The 17,500-nt window shown below is 36.2% G+C and overlaps 1 protein-coding gene across 3 annotated transcripts in view; it reads right to left on the bottom strand.

Moving 5' to 3' along the window:
- The window catches only part of fnbp1a (formin binding protein 1a), a 110,352-nt gene that overhangs the window by 3,348 nt on the left and 89,504 nt on the right, over window positions 1-17,500 (bottom strand). Inside the window, exons 11-18 of one of the 3 annotated variants that reach the window (XR_006098069.1) lie at window positions 16,244-16,435; window positions 11,597-11,611; window positions 11,377-11,486; window positions 7,383-7,515; window positions 6,543-6,688; window positions 6,008-6,144; window positions 5,699-5,857; window positions 3,721-3,823 (exon numbers count right to left, since the gene is read on the bottom strand). Coding sequence is in view for 2 of the 3 variants with exons in the window: in XM_042420732.1 (XP_042276666.1) it covers window positions 3,795-3,823; window positions 5,699-5,857; window positions 6,008-6,144; window positions 6,543-6,688; window positions 7,383-7,515; window positions 11,377-11,486; window positions 11,597-11,611; window positions 16,244-16,435 (921 nt within the window). In the remaining variant the exon portion in view is untranslated. Of the gene's footprint in view, window positions 1-3,384; window positions 3,824-5,698; window positions 5,858-6,007; window positions 6,145-6,542; window positions 6,689-7,382; window positions 7,516-11,376; window positions 11,487-11,596; window positions 11,612-16,243; window positions 16,436-17,500 lie in introns of those variants that run through there. The other 2 variants (XM_042420733.1, XM_042420732.1) reach the window with 2 other exon arrangements.

Genomic DNA, 17,500 nt, shown 5'->3' on the forward strand with positions numbered 1-17,500 from the left:
GTGTCAGATCAGACCAGCAGGTGTCAGACCAGACCAGCAGGTATCTGAGACCTAGGAGCCAATTTATAGATTGTGTACACATGGCAAAATACTTTGAGTCTCCACTTATTAGAGCCTGAGCCCCAAAGGGGCAAAGACCCTACTGTATTTCGTGTGAAAGGAAGGATGTCTGATGATGTATCGTTCAAAGGAAGAGCTGGCGAAGTTCCTATTTTGAAGACGTTTATTAGACGATGGCCATCGGGTCCATTCCATGTACAAAGATGGTCTGGGCACCGTACCACTGTCGGTGCATAACTTATATAGGGTTACACATCTGTATCTTATCGCATGAATACCATATGTTTTCCATGGGCACTAATTCAGTTGGGAGCCCTCCATCAAGTGGTTGACAGCTACCTCACAACATATTATGTGTCACAACATACCACATCTGGAACAGCTCCAAGCTTGACCATGGACCCAGAAGGGCTGTACCATATTTCATCAGGTGACATGCAGACTATGGAATGTTTATGTCACATGTCCAACACCCAAAATCAATAACGTACATAGGGTCAGATAAAAGTCATACTAACATCGTGTGTTTGTTTCTTTCCTCTTCTTCCTCTTCTTCTTCTTCTTCTTTCTTTATTATTACGCCACTTCAACCCTTAATTTGACCCCCTAAACATGCTCAAAAACTCACCAAATTTGGCACGCACATCAGGTCTGGTGAAAAATTTGATAAAATGTAAAAAGTATCCCCCAAAGTGCCAAAATGTGGTGTATAGCGCCACCTATGTATCGAACCAAAACTCAATTATTCATCTCATCAAGACCCCTGACCTAAATCCAACAGGAAGTCCGCAATATGCCCATCAAAGTACGACTTTGCACCAATTTTGGACCCCCAAGAAACGCTATCTCCTCCTAGGGCGTTAATGGTATCTGCTTCATGCTTGAATACTTGAATACATGACCTATCACACTGTGCTGAACTGTAATAACTCAAATGGTTTAGATATTGTAAGCCCTGAAAGTTGTAGTGCCACATCACACCTTACAATGTAAACCAATGGGGAGGCAATCTCTAGGCATGGACTTTGTGTCAAACAAATGGTTCTGATGTGTAAACTATAAGTCTGACCACTTTGAAACCTGTATCAATGGATTCGCAATGAAATTTTCTACAAAAAATATGATTTTTAATGTAGGATTTGGCCAAAGTCATGGGATTTATGAGGATATATCACAGGAAGAGTGACATTCTCCTCTCCAACTGAGAGGGAGAGAGAGAGAATGGGGGGGGGGGGGGGGGGGGGGGGGGTTGAATGGAGCTCATGGAGTGAGAGTGACAGTTTAGTGATAAAGTGCTGCAGAAAAATAAAATCAAAACTAAAATTTGTAGCTCTGTGCTGCAGTTTTTCCTTTATTTGGGCCCGAGCACCTAGCGGTTCACTCACACTCTCCATTCAAATATATGAGTATTTTTCTGTGTCCAGCTGCAGTTACTTATTGTCTCTACACACCTGACAGTACACATGTCAATCACACTTTGACCAGGTCATGTGGGTTAAACGTCTTTACTTTTCTAAAAATAGACGATGAAATTAGGAAATTAATTTGTTTTACACACAAACTCATCAAGAGTTTCGTCTACTAATTGAAATTCAAGTGAATGGGCCCAAAACTTGCATAATTTTGATGCCACAGGTGTGAGCGAGACAGACAGGTGTGAGAGAGACAGACATGTCTCACCCTGCAGAAAACTCTCATCCTCACACCGTTGAGATTTGATGTTTCACCATGACAGAGGAAGTTGCTATAACTTTATTGTAAATGCTCCAGTCTGCACCAAACTTTACATGTTTGATAAGAGTCCCGGCCTGAACACGTCTACATGACAATATTCCAACAGTGATGCAAACTGGATGAATAGCGCCCCCTACGAAATTTCAGCAAAGCAGCCCCAGCAGCAGGCAAAACAGTGGACAAAGGAAGTGATGTTTATCTCGTTCTTGCATTGTCTAAAAACAGCCGGGTCTGAGGACATCTACATGCCCGTGACAGAAGGCCTTCGATTGCGTCGTGGCCCGATGTGCATGGAGGCGCGAGGGCCCGTTTATCGCTGCTTGCAGCTTTAATTTGATCTTATTTTCATTATTGGGTTTATTTTACATCTCATGTTACATGAGTGCTGAGGTCAGCGGTTGGTAAGTCTGTGGTGAGTGTTTTTAACACCTGCAGAACCACTAAGGGTGTTTTTTTCTCTTCTGTGGCAGCTTTGGGTTGCACCCGACACAGATCAGTCCCACAGTGAGGTTAAACCTGTAGGAAGACATTCTGGCTTATTTTGGTTAATCAAGCTGGTGGTGAGTCTGTGTCTGTTGGGAAAACGGAGGTTCTGTTATTCTTATGGATTCGGAGACCTAGCCATCAATTTACAGATTGCGTACAAATGGTGAAATACTCTCTAAGTTTTCACTTATTAAGTCTCAAATGACCTCCACTGAAGTACACATTCTATATTCTATTTTCATTTTATTTTATCTTATGTTTATTAACATTATCAAATAAGTTTTACTTTCCAGCTTTCATACATTATATGTTTTCATGTTAATTTTATGTCTTTTTCGATGTGAAGCACTTAGTTCATTATTATTATTATTATTATTATTATTATTATTATTATTATTATCAGACCAGACCAGCAGTTATCAGACTACACCAATCACATCTGCGGGGCTGAGCGGGTCAGGGACTACCTACCCTGGACAGGGCAAACAAGAATGTGGGTTTTTATTTTATCAACATTTAGAGCAGGAAGGTTTTATATCTATAAAACTCAGTGTCAGTGTTGTCACACGGGAGCAGGGAACTGAGACTGTCATAGACAGACCAGTCAAAACCTGCTCATGTGAGGACTGGACTGTTGTTCTGGATTAAGACAGAGAGAGAGAGTGACAGATGGAGACAGGTCCAGACTATGGAAGGTTAAAGGGTTCATATTCTGCTTCTTGTGGTTTTCTGTTATTTATATCCTGTTCTGATGTCAGATATGTGGTCAAAGTTCAGAAACTTGAAGTGAATGTTTGTAAAATGCTGACGGGCTTCAACCTGCTCTGAACACTTCATCACGCCCAAAAATGGCCATTCGACAAGTAAGAAGGAGAAAAAGAAGTGAAATCCTGCTACTATAGTTTGTTTACGTAGCCTCCGGAGCCGGAGGGAAGCTTCCTGAAGCTGACCAATCAGAAGTGGGCTCATCAGGAGGCGGGCTTTAAAGAGACAGGAGCTAAAACGGCCTGTTTCAGACAGAGGCTGAACTGAGGGGCTGTATAAAGGACCAGTAGAAGATAAATAAGGAGTTTTTAACTGGAAATCATGCAAAGATATTCCAGTAGAGCCCCAGAACATAAATATACACAAAGCAAGGTGCAGAATATGTCCTCTTTAAGATGGTAACCATGGAGACAGTGACCAAGGTAACTGGTTGAATGTTCAGACATCTTTTTTTAATCCTCTATTCTGATTGATTGGCTTGTAAAGCTCATTAATCAGATCTGAATCTGGATCATCTGTTTATTCTGATTCTTTGACATGAAGGACTGTTTAATATCTGATGTTTGATCTCTGATTGAGTTCTCAGTCATCTGCAGAAGTTTTCCTCCATCAGGAATTGTGAGCTGATTGGTACAGATATCTGAAGAGTTAAACTGTCCAATGAAAAGCTTTTACCAGGCTTCCTCTGAGCTCTTTCCTTTACACATCCCTTCCTGTGGCGAGACGTCCTCACTGGGCCGACTACTGTGCTAGACTAGCCGACTACTCTGCACAAAGCCTACAAGATAGACACATGCAGACAGACAGACAGAGACAGACAGGCAGATATGTTAGAGCCGGCAGGGTGAGACAGGAGGTCACGTCAGACTGAAACCTCACTGCAGCTTCAGGATACTGAATAATAATAATTAATAATAATTAATAATCAGTACAAAGAACATTATTTGTACTGAACCTTTCATGCTAAGACGGAGCTCAAAGAGCATTAGACCAAAAAACTCAAACAAGTAAAACGTTTGATCACAATATGATAAAATATCAAAAGTGATACCAAAATCAAATCAAAGCAACTTTATTTCAATATAAAATATAAAGTTAACACAAATTATAGGCCCAATTAAGAAGATAGGTCTTTAATTTATTTTTAAAAAATACCAAGACTGCTGTTCTGAAATCCATTAAAACAGATAGAACCCACAGTTCTTGGGGAACATGAGGAACATCTGAGAGTTCTTGCTGCAACGTTAAATGAAAGGCGGTCGCTGATATGCAAAAGTGAAGGTTAAGTAAGGCTTTATAGACAAGTTAAAATGTACTTTAAAATCAACTGTAAAACATACAGGTAATAATACTAATACTAATTATTAATAATAATAATAATGATACCAGCAATACTTCTTAGTGTTCAATACTAATACTGTTAATAATGAGTTTGTTGATGTGCTTGACTGTTTTAAACATTCAAAGGTCAGAAGTTATAGCTGTAAAATGAAATGAAGCTCAGCTGGTGACGAGAAAATATCTGAACTGTTGATCAGAGAAATTAATCAGCAACATTTTTGAGTTTCTCAGTTTTTTATTGCTGTAAACTGAAAGCTTTTGGGTTTTGGACTGTTGGTCAGACAAAACAAGACTCTTGAAGATGTCACTTTGAACAGGAAACTGGGATGGACCAATCAAGTCTAATCAAGAAAATAATTAGCAGATTAATTGATAATAAAAATAATTGGTACATCTGATTTAATTATCTTATTGTGTTGACTCACTACATGTTTTCATCTTTTTTTTCACTGCCCACACGCATAACTTATATATGTAAACCTAGAAACCTTGAATGTTTTGGTTTAATGACACTTCCGATAAAGCTTTATTCAAATAAGATAGATATTAATCAATGAATCTGCTGTTGTGACGATCGATCAGCCAACTCTGCCGGAGGGATAAAATCAGGTTCACAGTCAACCGGTCTGTCTCCTCAGAGTCACAAAGAGAGAGTTTATCAGGCCAGAAGTATGTGGACACCATGTAGTGTTTTATAGACGACTAGGACAGAAGCTCCGCCTCCTGCAGGGCCACAGGTGAGGACCAGAGTCTGGAGTGTTCAGGTTCAGATGAACAGCAGTCATGTGATCAGCCTGTAAATTGATCATGTTATCACACCGTCACACCCAGAGGAGGCGGAACATAAGATGCGATGCACCAACACTACACTACAGGTGCAGGTGTGCAGGTGTGAATCACACAGACAGGCAGTGCAGAAATAGGACTGACAGCTGCTGGTAACCATAGCAACCAAAGTGTTGACATTCAGGGCCGCTGGTTAAGTTCAGAGGTCAGATATCAGATGCCTTACAGATGTAATTAGAAGGTCAAAGTTCATCTGGAGGTCAGAGGCTGACACCTGTATGTGTGAGCATTTCACAAGAGGTTTTTAAAGGTCATGTGGAGGTCAGATGAAGGTTATTTACAGGTCATGAAGGTCATGTGGAGGTTATATTTAGAAGTCATGTGATGGTTGTTTAAAGGTCATGCGGAGGTTATATTTAGAGGGTCGTGATGGCCATTTAAAGGTCATGTTAGGGTTACATTTGGAGGTCATGTGATGTGGACATCCTTTAGAGGTCACACTGAGGTCAGATGTAGGTCATGGCACCTTTGGCGCTGTTGTCGAGGAAGACTTTGATGTAGGATGTTGGGACGTATCCCTCCTCCTCCAGGTTCCTCCGTACTCTGGTCCAGCCATCACCTTTGTCTTCTTCCACCACAGAAAGTAGTTCTCCCTCCACCATGGACAGAGTTCCTTCATTCTGACCTGCAGAGGAGCAGAATCAAGAAAAGCACCTTCAGTGAAGACAGAAGAGAATCATAAGAATTTGTTTAAACTGAACTAGAACCAACAGAACAGTCTGGAACCGAAACAGCGGTACAACAGAGGAGCCAGTAGGACAGACAGGTAGGATACCTTCAAAAGGATAAAGGGACTTGCAGGTACCGATACTCGGTAACGGCTCTTCATCGTCAAAGTCGTTATCAAACTCTGAACTACGAGACTTAAAGTGAAGCTCTGCGCTGTGATCCTCAGTGTAGCTGCCGTCAGGACTGCAGACACACAGAGAGAGAGAGAGACAGATTTACAACATGGGAGAAATGAAACAAAAACCCAAAGTAGACTAAATTGTTATTTGGCCCTAAACAGGGAATATAAACTGGCTGAGTATCTCCAGTCTGTCAGAGATATGAAGCAGATCCTGACCAATCACAGGCTCAGTGACCAACTGGCAGTAGAAACAGGAAGTTACAGACAGACATGGCGCCCAGAGAGGAGCATGTATGTGCTCGCTGCTCATTTCAGTTTCAATAGTTTCATCTGAAAGTTAATAACTTACTGTGTTTGTTTCACACATTATTCTAATAAATATTATACGTGTCATCAGCCTCATCTGTTGTGTCAAATAGTTGACAATTAATGATCAATAATCGTCAATAAATAGCAGTACCTCTCTCTGCTGGCTGGGCTGCGGTTGTCCAGCTGTTTCAGGCTGCTGCTGCCTGGCGTCGTCGCCTGAGAATTTAACCCACAACCTCCACTGGGCCTCCTGCTGCCGTGATCAGACAGTCTGCTGTCGGCCTCCGCCAGCCACGCCTGTGTGTACACAAAATATACACACTGCACATTATACACACTACACAATATACACACTGCACATTATACACACTACACAATATATACACTGCACATTATACACACTACACAATATATACACTGCACATTATACACACTACACAATATATACACTGCACATTATACACACTACACAATATACACACTACACAATATACACACTGCACATTATACACACTACACAATATACACACTGCACATTATACACACTACACAATATACACACTGCACATTATACACACTACACAATATATACACTGCACATTATACACACTACACAATATACACACTGCACATTATACACACTACACAATATATACACTGCAAATTATACACACTACACAATATACACACTGCACATTATACACACTACAAAATATACACACTGCTCATTATACACAGTACACAATATGTACACACTACACACTATACACACTACACAATGTACACACTGCTCATTACACACACCACACAATATACACACTACACACTATACACACCGCACATTATGTACACAGTGTATTTATTGAGTGTGTACTTACTGTGTTTATTGAGTACTGATTGTGTACCTGGTTCCTCTGCAGCTCGTCCTCCAGTCTGTGTGTACTGTGTGTATAAGTATTTACTGTGTATTGATTAAGTACTGATTGTGTACCTGGTTCCTCCGCAGCTCGTCCTCCAGTCTCTGCAGACTCTGCTTCACTTCGTCCAGTCGAGGCTCCAGACTGCTGGCGTCGCCCATCTGAGGACTTCGCTCGTACACCTCTCTCATCTTTAGCAGCGTGTCTCTGAGACAAACACACATTTAATACACATTTAATACATGTTTAATACACATTTAACACACATTTAATACATGTTTAATACACATTTAACACACATTTAATACACGTTCAATACACATCATTTGTTTGGCAGTTTGCACAATAGTTGTGGTTTACAACTCACTATAACTTTGCTGAGTGGGTTAATATGTTGTGTTGATGGTGTGTAACTATGTAATATTATGCCATTACCACGGCGACACGCCTGTGATGTAGTGATGCTCAGGATGTGAGAGGCAGTAGCTCTCTCTGCTGGCTTCCTTTGCATACATGAGCAGTTTTTATTGGAAGTTGCCAACAGTTTATTTTATATGGTAATTCAGAATTAGATGGATTTGCTGTTTTTTTGCTGATTTGCTTGTATAACGTATTACTTAGAAATTATATTTATATTTGATATTTGTATTGCGTAATATTTGACATTCACATTTATTATTCTGTTGCTCCTTCGCAGAAACCAGGCATCCATACTTAACTGTTAACTTAGTAAATGTGCTGGTGAGAATAAACGGGTTCATCCCCTTCATCTCAAAGCAGACAGCTGCAGCGAGTCAGCTCCCAACCAGCTGTTTACACATAAACATGCAGTAAGTAAGTGTGGGAGTGTGTGTTACACTGATGCAGATTTATCAACATCAGTCCTGCTGCCTTCAGATGCTGCATGGATTTAAAATGTGAAGGAGAATAAAGCAGTTACAACAGATTCTGTATTCATTTATAGATCAATGAGTGTGATTTATTGATGTTGCTGCTTTGAAGTTATAAACGCATGGTTGGATAATGTTTAATTAAAATAGTTTATTTATTTAAGCATTATTACATGATGGCAGCACATTTACAATAAGTATTAACTTTGCTCTTGTGGAAGAAACTCCAAAATGTCAGAAAGAGACTTCTGACAGAGTTCTGAGACATCTTGCCTCAACAAAACATCAAAGACCCAATTTAAACCAGAATACAAGTGGCTTCAAATCGCCTCAAAAAAACCACCACACAGAGCGACACCAAAACACCACACAGAGCAACACCAAAACACCACACGGAGCAACACCAAAACACCACACAGAGCAGCACCAAAACACCACACAGAGCAACACCAAAACACCACACAGAGTAGCACCAAAACACCACACAGAGCAGCACCAAAACACCACACAGAGCAACACCAAAACACCACACAGAGCAGCACCAAAACACCACACAGAGCAACACCAAAACACCACACAGAGCAGCATCAAAACACCACACAGAGCAACACCAAAACACCACACAGAGCAACACCAAAACACCACACAGAGCAACACCAAAACACCACACAGAGTAGCACCAAAACACCACACAGAGCAACACCAAAACACCACACAGAGCAACACCAAAACACCACACAGAGCAACACCAAAACACCACACAGAGTAGCACCAAAACACCACACAGAGCAACACCAAAACACCACACAGAGTAGCACCAAAACACCACACAGAGTAGCACCAAAACACCACACAGAGCAACACCAAAACACCACACAGAGCAACACCAAAACACCACACAGAGTAGCACCAAAACACCACACAGAGTAGCACCAAAACACCACACAGAGTAGCACCAAAACACCACACAGAGCAACACCAAAACACCACACAGAGTAGCACCAAAACACCACACAGAGTAGCACCAAAACACCACACAGAGCAGCACCAAAACACCACACAGAGCGGCACCAAAACATCACACAGAGCAACACCAAAACATCACACAGGGGCCACCAAAACACCACACAGAGCAACACCAAAACACCACACAGACCAACACCAAAACACCACACAGAGCGGCACCAAAACATCACACAGAGCAGCACCAAAACACCACACAGACCAGCACCAAAACACCACACAGAGCGGCACCAAAACATCTCATGGGGCCACCAAAACACCACACAGACCAACACCAAAACACCACACAGAGCGGCACCAAAACACCACACAGAGCGGCACCAAAACACCACACAGACCAACACCAAAACACCACACAGACCAACACCAAAACACCACACTGATCTCTAACCCTCCCTGACAAATAAACTAATAAATTACATGAAAATGTGTTGGTTGCTCTGATTGTTGTGACGCCATAAAAATTAGGCTCTATGTCAGTCAACAGCAGCTTAATGATGATTCTCAGATCGTTATACAGTCACGTTTGTCTTCATGAGACAATCAAAAAACAATCATCTGCATATAAATATATATTTTATGAGAGAATAAAAGTGGACATGTGTGATCAGGTACACTCCACACCCATCAAAGGCCTAACATAGACAAGACCTTGCTTCCAGGTAAGTTGAAACTTTGGTCCCTGCAGTTTGGAAGTGCTCCCCTGTCTGATGTGGCCTCTGATGATCTATGAGGTTCCCATCACCAAAGTCGAGAAGATGGAGAATACAGTCAGTACATACATCAAGAAATGGCTCAGACTCCCATGATGCCTCAGTAATATCGACTTGTATGGGAATGGGGCTCTGGAACTGCCACTAGCCTCACTGAACAATACAAATGCTCCAAGTTAAGGCTGGACATGACCCTGACAAAAACTCGGGTCACAATACAGATGGCAGCTTCCAGAGTGGCAGCAGAACCAATCTGAGGCAGTGCAGCAGGTGAAATCTACTCTCAGGCATGGAGATACTGAGGGGCAAGTGCAGCATGGAAGATGTGGCTTTGGGCTACGCAAGTAGACCCACATGGCAAAGAGCAAAACCTGCCCAGAAGAGAGGGCAGGTGGTAAAAGAGATACAGCAGCAGGAGGTGCAAAGGCAGTCTCACAGGCAAAACAGGGCCAATGGACAAGATGGGAAAACCGTGAACATCGGAAGCCTGCCTGGAAGGATCTTTGGGAAATGGAAGGGCATAATTAGCTTCTTCATCAGAGCCATCTACAATGTTCTTCCCAGTCCCAAGAACCTGGCTTCTAAAACACCATGAACTTTGTACCAGCAGGAAGGGTACCAAAGAGGTCAACCGCAGGAAAAGAATCAAGCCTACTAGATACAGCCAAAAATTAGAAAATGTGAGGAGTATTACTACTTGAAAATTAATAATAAGCACTTGTAAAATTAATAGGGGCACCACCTCGATTGATTAATTAATAATTAATTCATTAGGAGGAAAAAAATGAAATTAAATCAATCAGTCTTATACCTGAAAGTTATGAACTCTGAATACTTGAACCCTCATCTTCTGATATAAAGGAAGGCACAGATACAACAACTTGGCTATAAATGAAGATATTTATTTAACTATCAAGGACTAAGGATCAATGGCAAACACTAAACATATATACATATATACACAACTAAAATGAATGAATGAATAGATGCAAGAATCAATATGTAAATTAAATTAGCAAGTTATTGCTGACAGAATGAATGAATGAATGTTATCAAAAAGGAGTCAAAAACGCTATGAGGGACCAAGATTCTAACTATAGCCCATAAGGCATGTAGACAAGGTCAAGAAGATCTGCTGAAGTTTAACCTGAGCTTCAGACTGGGGAAGAAAGGTGATTTAAATGATTTGAACATTTCATGGTTGCTGGTGCCAGATGGGCTGGTTCAAGTATTTCAGAAACTGCTGATCTGCTGGGATTTTCATGCACAACCATCTCTAGAGTTTACAAAGAACGACCCGAAAAAGAGAAAATATCCAGTGAACAGCAGTTCTCTGTGTGAAAATGCCTTGTTGATGGCAGTGGTCAGAGGAAAATGGCCAGACTGGTTCAAGCTGATAGAATACTGTATATGTGTATATACTGTAAGTAAATGTGTCGTACCTCTGCTCTCTCTCTCTCTGGATCTCCTGGTTGATGTTGTTGATTCTGGTTTGAAGTTTCTTGCGTCGTTGTTCTGGAGGAAGATGGCTGCAGTCTGCAGGACCTGAGCCCTGAAACCAAACACACAATGTCATGTGACTTCATGTATGTGCAGCTGTATGTTCCACCCAGTATCATGTGATTTTATCATGTATGTGCAGCTGTATGGTGTGATACTGACCAGTTTGAGTGACAGCTGTCCATCAGGCAGGAGCATGAAAGGAACATCAAAAACAGCTTAGGGTTACCATGGCAACAAGAGAGTCTATGTGTGTGTGTGTGTGTGTGTGTATATTGTCTACACTGTGTATAATGTGTATCGTTGTGGGTATAATATTTATCCAGATTTATCCTGCTGGTCCAGGGACTGAATCAGTGATCTTCCGGTCACAAACTCATAACTGTGAGTATATTGTGTATAATTGTATATATTGTGTTTAATTGTGTATATTGTGTATAATTGTATATATTGTGTATAATTTCATAATTGTATATAATTGTATGTATTGTGTTTAATTGTGTATATTGTGTATAGTTGTGTATAATTGTATATATTGTGTTTAATTGTGTATATTGTGTATAATTGTGTATATTGTGTTTAATCGTGTATATTGTGTATAATTGTATATATTGTGTATAATTGTATATATTGTGTTTAATTGTGTATTTTGTGTATAACTGTACATATTGTGTACAATTGCATAATTGTATATAATTGTATATATTGTGTTTAATTGTGTATTTTGTGTATAATTGTGAGTATATTGTGTTTAATTGTATATATTGTGTTTAATTGTGTATATTGTGTATAATTGTGAGTATATTGTGTATAATTGTGAGTATATTGTGTATAATTGTATATATTGTGTATAATTGTGTATATTGTGTATAATTGTGAGTATATTGTGTATAATTATATGTATTGTGTTTAATTGTGTATATTGTGTATAATTGTGTATATCGTATATAATTGTAAGTATATTGTGTATAATTGTATATATTGTGTTTAATTGTATATATTGTGTTTAATTGTGTATATTGTGTTTAATTGTGTATATTGTGTATAATTGTGAATATATTGTGTATAATTGTATATATTGTGTTTAATTGTGTGTATTGTGTTTAATTGTGTATATTGTATATAATTGTAAGTATATTGTGTATAATTGTATATATTGTGTATAATTGTATATATTGTGTTTAATTGTGTATATTGTGTTTAATTGTGTATATTGTGTATAATTGTGAGTATATTGTGTTTAATTGTGAGTATATTGTGTTTATTGTGTATATTGTGTTTAATTGTGTATAATTGTAAGTATATTGTGTATAATTCTATATATTGTGTTTAATTGTGTATATTGTGTATATTGTGTTCAATTGTGTATATTGTGTATAATTGTAAGTATATTGTGTATAATTCTATATACTGTGTTTAATTGTGTATATTGTGTATAATTGTATATATTGTGTATAATTGTGTATATTGTGTTTAATTGTGTATATTGTGTATAATTGTGTTTAATTGTGTATATTGTGTATAATTGTATATATTGTGTTTAATTGTGTATATTGTGTATAATTGTGAGTATATTGTGTTTAATTGTGTATATTGTGTATAATTGTGAGTATATTGTGTTTAATTGTGAGTATATTGTGTTTATTGTGTATATTGTGTTTAATTGTGTATAATTGTAAGTATATTGTGTATAATTCTATATATTGTGTTTAATTGTGTATATTGTGTATATTGTGTTCAATTGTGTATATTGTGTATAATTGTAAGTATATTGTGTATAATTCTATATACTGTGTTTAATTGTGTATATTGTGTATAATTGTATATATTGTGTATAATTGTGTATATTGTGTTTAATTGTGTATATTGTGTATAATTGTACATATTGTGTACAATTGCATAATTGTATATAATTGTATATATTGTGTTTAATTGTGTATTTTGTGTATAATTGTGAGTATATTGTGTTTAATTGTATATATTGTGTTTAATTGTGTATATTGTGTATAATTGTGAGTATATTGTGTATAATTATATGTATTGTGTTTAATTGTGTATATTGTGTATAATTGTGTATATCGTAGATAATTGTAAGTATATTGTGTATAATTGTATATATTGTGTTTAATTGTATATATTGTGTTTAATTGTGTATATTGTGTTTAATTGTGTATATTGTGTATAATTGTGAATATATTGAGTATAATTGTATATATTGTGTTTAATTGTGTGTATTGTGTTTAATTGTGTATATTGTATATAATTGTAAGTATATTGTGTATAATTGTATATATTGTGTATAATTGTATATATTGTGTTTAATTGTGTATATTGTGTTTAATTGTGTATATTGTGTATAATTGTAAGTATATTATGTATAATTGTATATATTGTATTTAATTGTGTATATTGTGTATAATTATAAGTACATTGTGTATAATTGTATATCTTGTGTATAATTGTGTATATTGTGTTTAATTGTGTATATTGTGTATAATTGTGTATATTGTGTTTAATCGTGTATATTGTGTATAATTGTATATATTGTGTATAATTGTGTATATTGTGTTTAATTGTGTATATTGTGTATAATTGTGTATATTGTGTTTAATTGTGTATATTGTGTATAATTGTGAGTATATTGTGTTTAATTGTGAGTATATTGTGTTTATTGTGTATATTGTGTTTAATTGTGTATAATTGTAAGTATATTGTGTATAATTCTATATATTGTGTTTAATTGTGTATATTGTGTATATTGTGTTCAATTGTGTATATTGTGTATAATTGTAAGTATATTGTGTATAATTCTATATACTGTGTTTAATTGTGTATATTGTGTATAATTGTATATATTGTGTATAATTGTGTATATTGTGTTTAATTGTGTATATTGTGTATAATTGTGTTTAATTGTGTATATTGTGTATAATTGTGAGTATATTGTGTATAATTGTATATATTGTGTTTAATTGTGTATATTGTGTATAATTGTGAGTATATTGTGTATAATTATATGTATTGTGTTTAATTGTGTATATTGTGTATAATTGTGTATATTGTATATAATTGTAAGTATATTGTGTATAATTGTATATATTGTGTTTAATTGTATATATTGTGTTTAATTGTGTATATTGTGTTTAATTGTGTATATTGTGTATAATTGTGAATATATTGTGTATAATTGTATATATTGTGTTTAATTGTGTGTATTGTGTTTAATTGTGTATATTGTATATAATTGTAAGTATATTGTGTATAATTGTATATATTGTGTATAATTGTATATATTGTGTTTAATTGTGTATATTGTGTTCAATTGTGTATATTGTGTATAATTGTAAGTATATTGTGTATAATTGTATATATTGTATTTAATTGTGTATATTGTGTATAATTATAAGTACATTGTGTATAATTGTATATATTGTGTATAATTGTATATATTGTGTATAATTGTGTATATTGTGTTTAATTGTGTATATTGTGTATAATTGTGTATATTGTGTATAATTGTATATATTGTGTTTAATTGTGTATATTGTGTTTAATTGTGTATATTGTGTATAATTGTGAGTATATTGTGTTTAATTGTGAGTATATTGTGTTTATTGTGTATATTGTGTTTAATTGTGTATAATTGTAAATATATTGTGTATAATTCTATATATTGTGTTTAATTGTGTATATTGTGTATATTGTGTTCAATTGTGTATATTGTGTATAATTGTAAGTATATTGTGTATAATTCTATATACTGTGTTTAATTGTGTATATTGTGTATAATTGTATATATTGTGTATAATTGTGTATATTGTGTTTAATTGTGTATATTGTGTATAATTGTATATATTGTGTATAATTGTGTATATTGTGTTTAATTGTGTATATTGTGTTTAATTGTGTATATTGTGTATAATTGTGTTTAATTGTGTATATTGTGTATAATTGTGAGTATATTGTGTATAATTGTATATATTGTGTTTAATTGTGTTTAATTGTGTATATTGTGTATAATTGTGAGTATATTGTGTATAATTGTATATATTGTGTTTAATTGTGTATATTGTGTTTAATTGTGTATATTGTATATAATTGTAAGTATATTGTGTATAATTCTATATATTGTGTATAATTGTGTATATTGTGTATAATTCTATATATTGTGTATAAATGTGTATATTGTGTTTAATTGTGTATATTGTGTATAATTGTATATATTGTGTATAATTGCAAGTACATTGTGTATAATTGTATATATTGTGTATCATTGTGTATATTGTGTTTAATTATGTATATTGTGTATAATTGTATATATTGTGTTTAATTGTGTATATTGTGTATAATTGTCAGTATATTGTGTATAATTGTATATATTGTGTATAATTGTATATATTGTATTGAATTATGTATATTGTGTATAATTGTAAGTATATTGTGTATAATTGTAAGTACATTGTGTATAATTGTAAGTACATTGTGTATATTGTGTTTAATTGTGAGTATATTGTGTTTAATTGTGTATATTGTGTTTAATTGTGTATATTGTGTATAATTGTGAGTATATTGTGTATAATTGTATATATTGTGTTTAATTGTGAGTATATTGTGTTTAATTGTGTATATTGTGTATATTGTGTTTATTGTGTTTATTGTGTATAATTGTGTATATTGTGTATAATTGTGAGTATATTGTGTATAATTGTATATATTGTGTTTAATTGTGTATATTGTGTATAATTGTGTATATTGTGTTTATTGTGTTTATTGTGTATAATTGTGTATATTGTGTATAATTGTGGGTACCCCTCTCTTGAGGCTGCGGAGACACTGCTTCCTGGTTCTGGAACCAGAGGTCATAAGTTCATTCAGTCGCTGTGTGATTGGTTCTCTAGAAGGCGGGGGTGGGGACTGGGAACTGTTGGCCACGCCCCCAGGTGAAGGTGAGGTGGGAGGGGGAGGAGGGGGCTGCCGGGGAGAGGACAGGAGGGTCAACAACTGGAGGGAGAGAGAGACAGAGAGATCAGTAACGACAGGTGATAAGGTCAAAGGTCACTGAACTAACGGCTACATGATGATCAGTCCCTCAATAATTAACGTAAATTCAAGAAATCTCCACAATATTTGCGAAAGCCCTAATTTATCTAAATTACAGCAACTTTTCCACATAAACGTCCAAACCAGCAGCTGCTTGTGATTTGGACCAATTGTGGCGTTTGGTGTGGCGATAACTGATGTCATTCAGGTGGAAGATGGACAAATCTCACCTGCCAGCAAACATGATGCCATAGATGAGCAAAACAATTCCCAAATGTTCCCAAATGTTCCCAAATGAGGTTTGATTAAGTGAGTCAGAAGAATACAACCTGATGTTCGGACAGCAAAGATGAACATAATCTACCTCAAACATAAACATCAAACTAGATTTATTTTAATGGCATTATTGATGATTTTATTCGCTGCTAATGTTGAGCGGGAAGTTTATTTACAATGTTGTAATTTCATTTGATACAACACAAGCAACGATCTAGTCAGGAGAGAACTCGAGTAAGCGCCATAAAGCTACATTTAGGTCCGATAGGATGTAGGTGCATGGAGGCAGAATACAGAGTGCACAGAACAGATAATAATGTCTCGGTTGGGGTCTTTAGCTTTTTCTCAAAGATCAAGAGCGACTCTGTGGATCAAATGGAATTTGGCCACTCACTATTTAATAAAGGCTTATGGATCTTAGGGCTGGGCAATATGACCAAAGTGTCATATCCTAATAACGATACCTATCCCAATATAAAACATTTTAATTCAGTGAATGAATAGTTGGTCCGTCTCTCCGTCTCCCCCCGCCGGCATAAAGCCGCCTCCATGTTTGCTTTTACAGCATGCCGGCATTCTGGATTCAGAGGCGTGATGGAGATCAGATTGATCAGAGCTGTAAACTCTGCCATGAGGGAGGACGAAGACGTTACTAGGACAAGAGGAGGACGTTTCTCTTCTTTGATAACGTTAAAAGTTGAGTTCGAGTTTTCTGTCGGCTTCCTGACTCATTTTAAAAAAGACGAGAGA

This window comes from Thunnus maccoyii, chromosome 9, assembly GCF_910596095.1.
Source record: "Thunnus maccoyii chromosome 9, fThuMac1.1, whole genome shotgun sequence".
Classification (NCBI taxonomy): Eukaryota; Metazoa; Chordata; class Actinopteri; order Scombriformes; family Scombridae; genus Thunnus; species Thunnus maccoyii.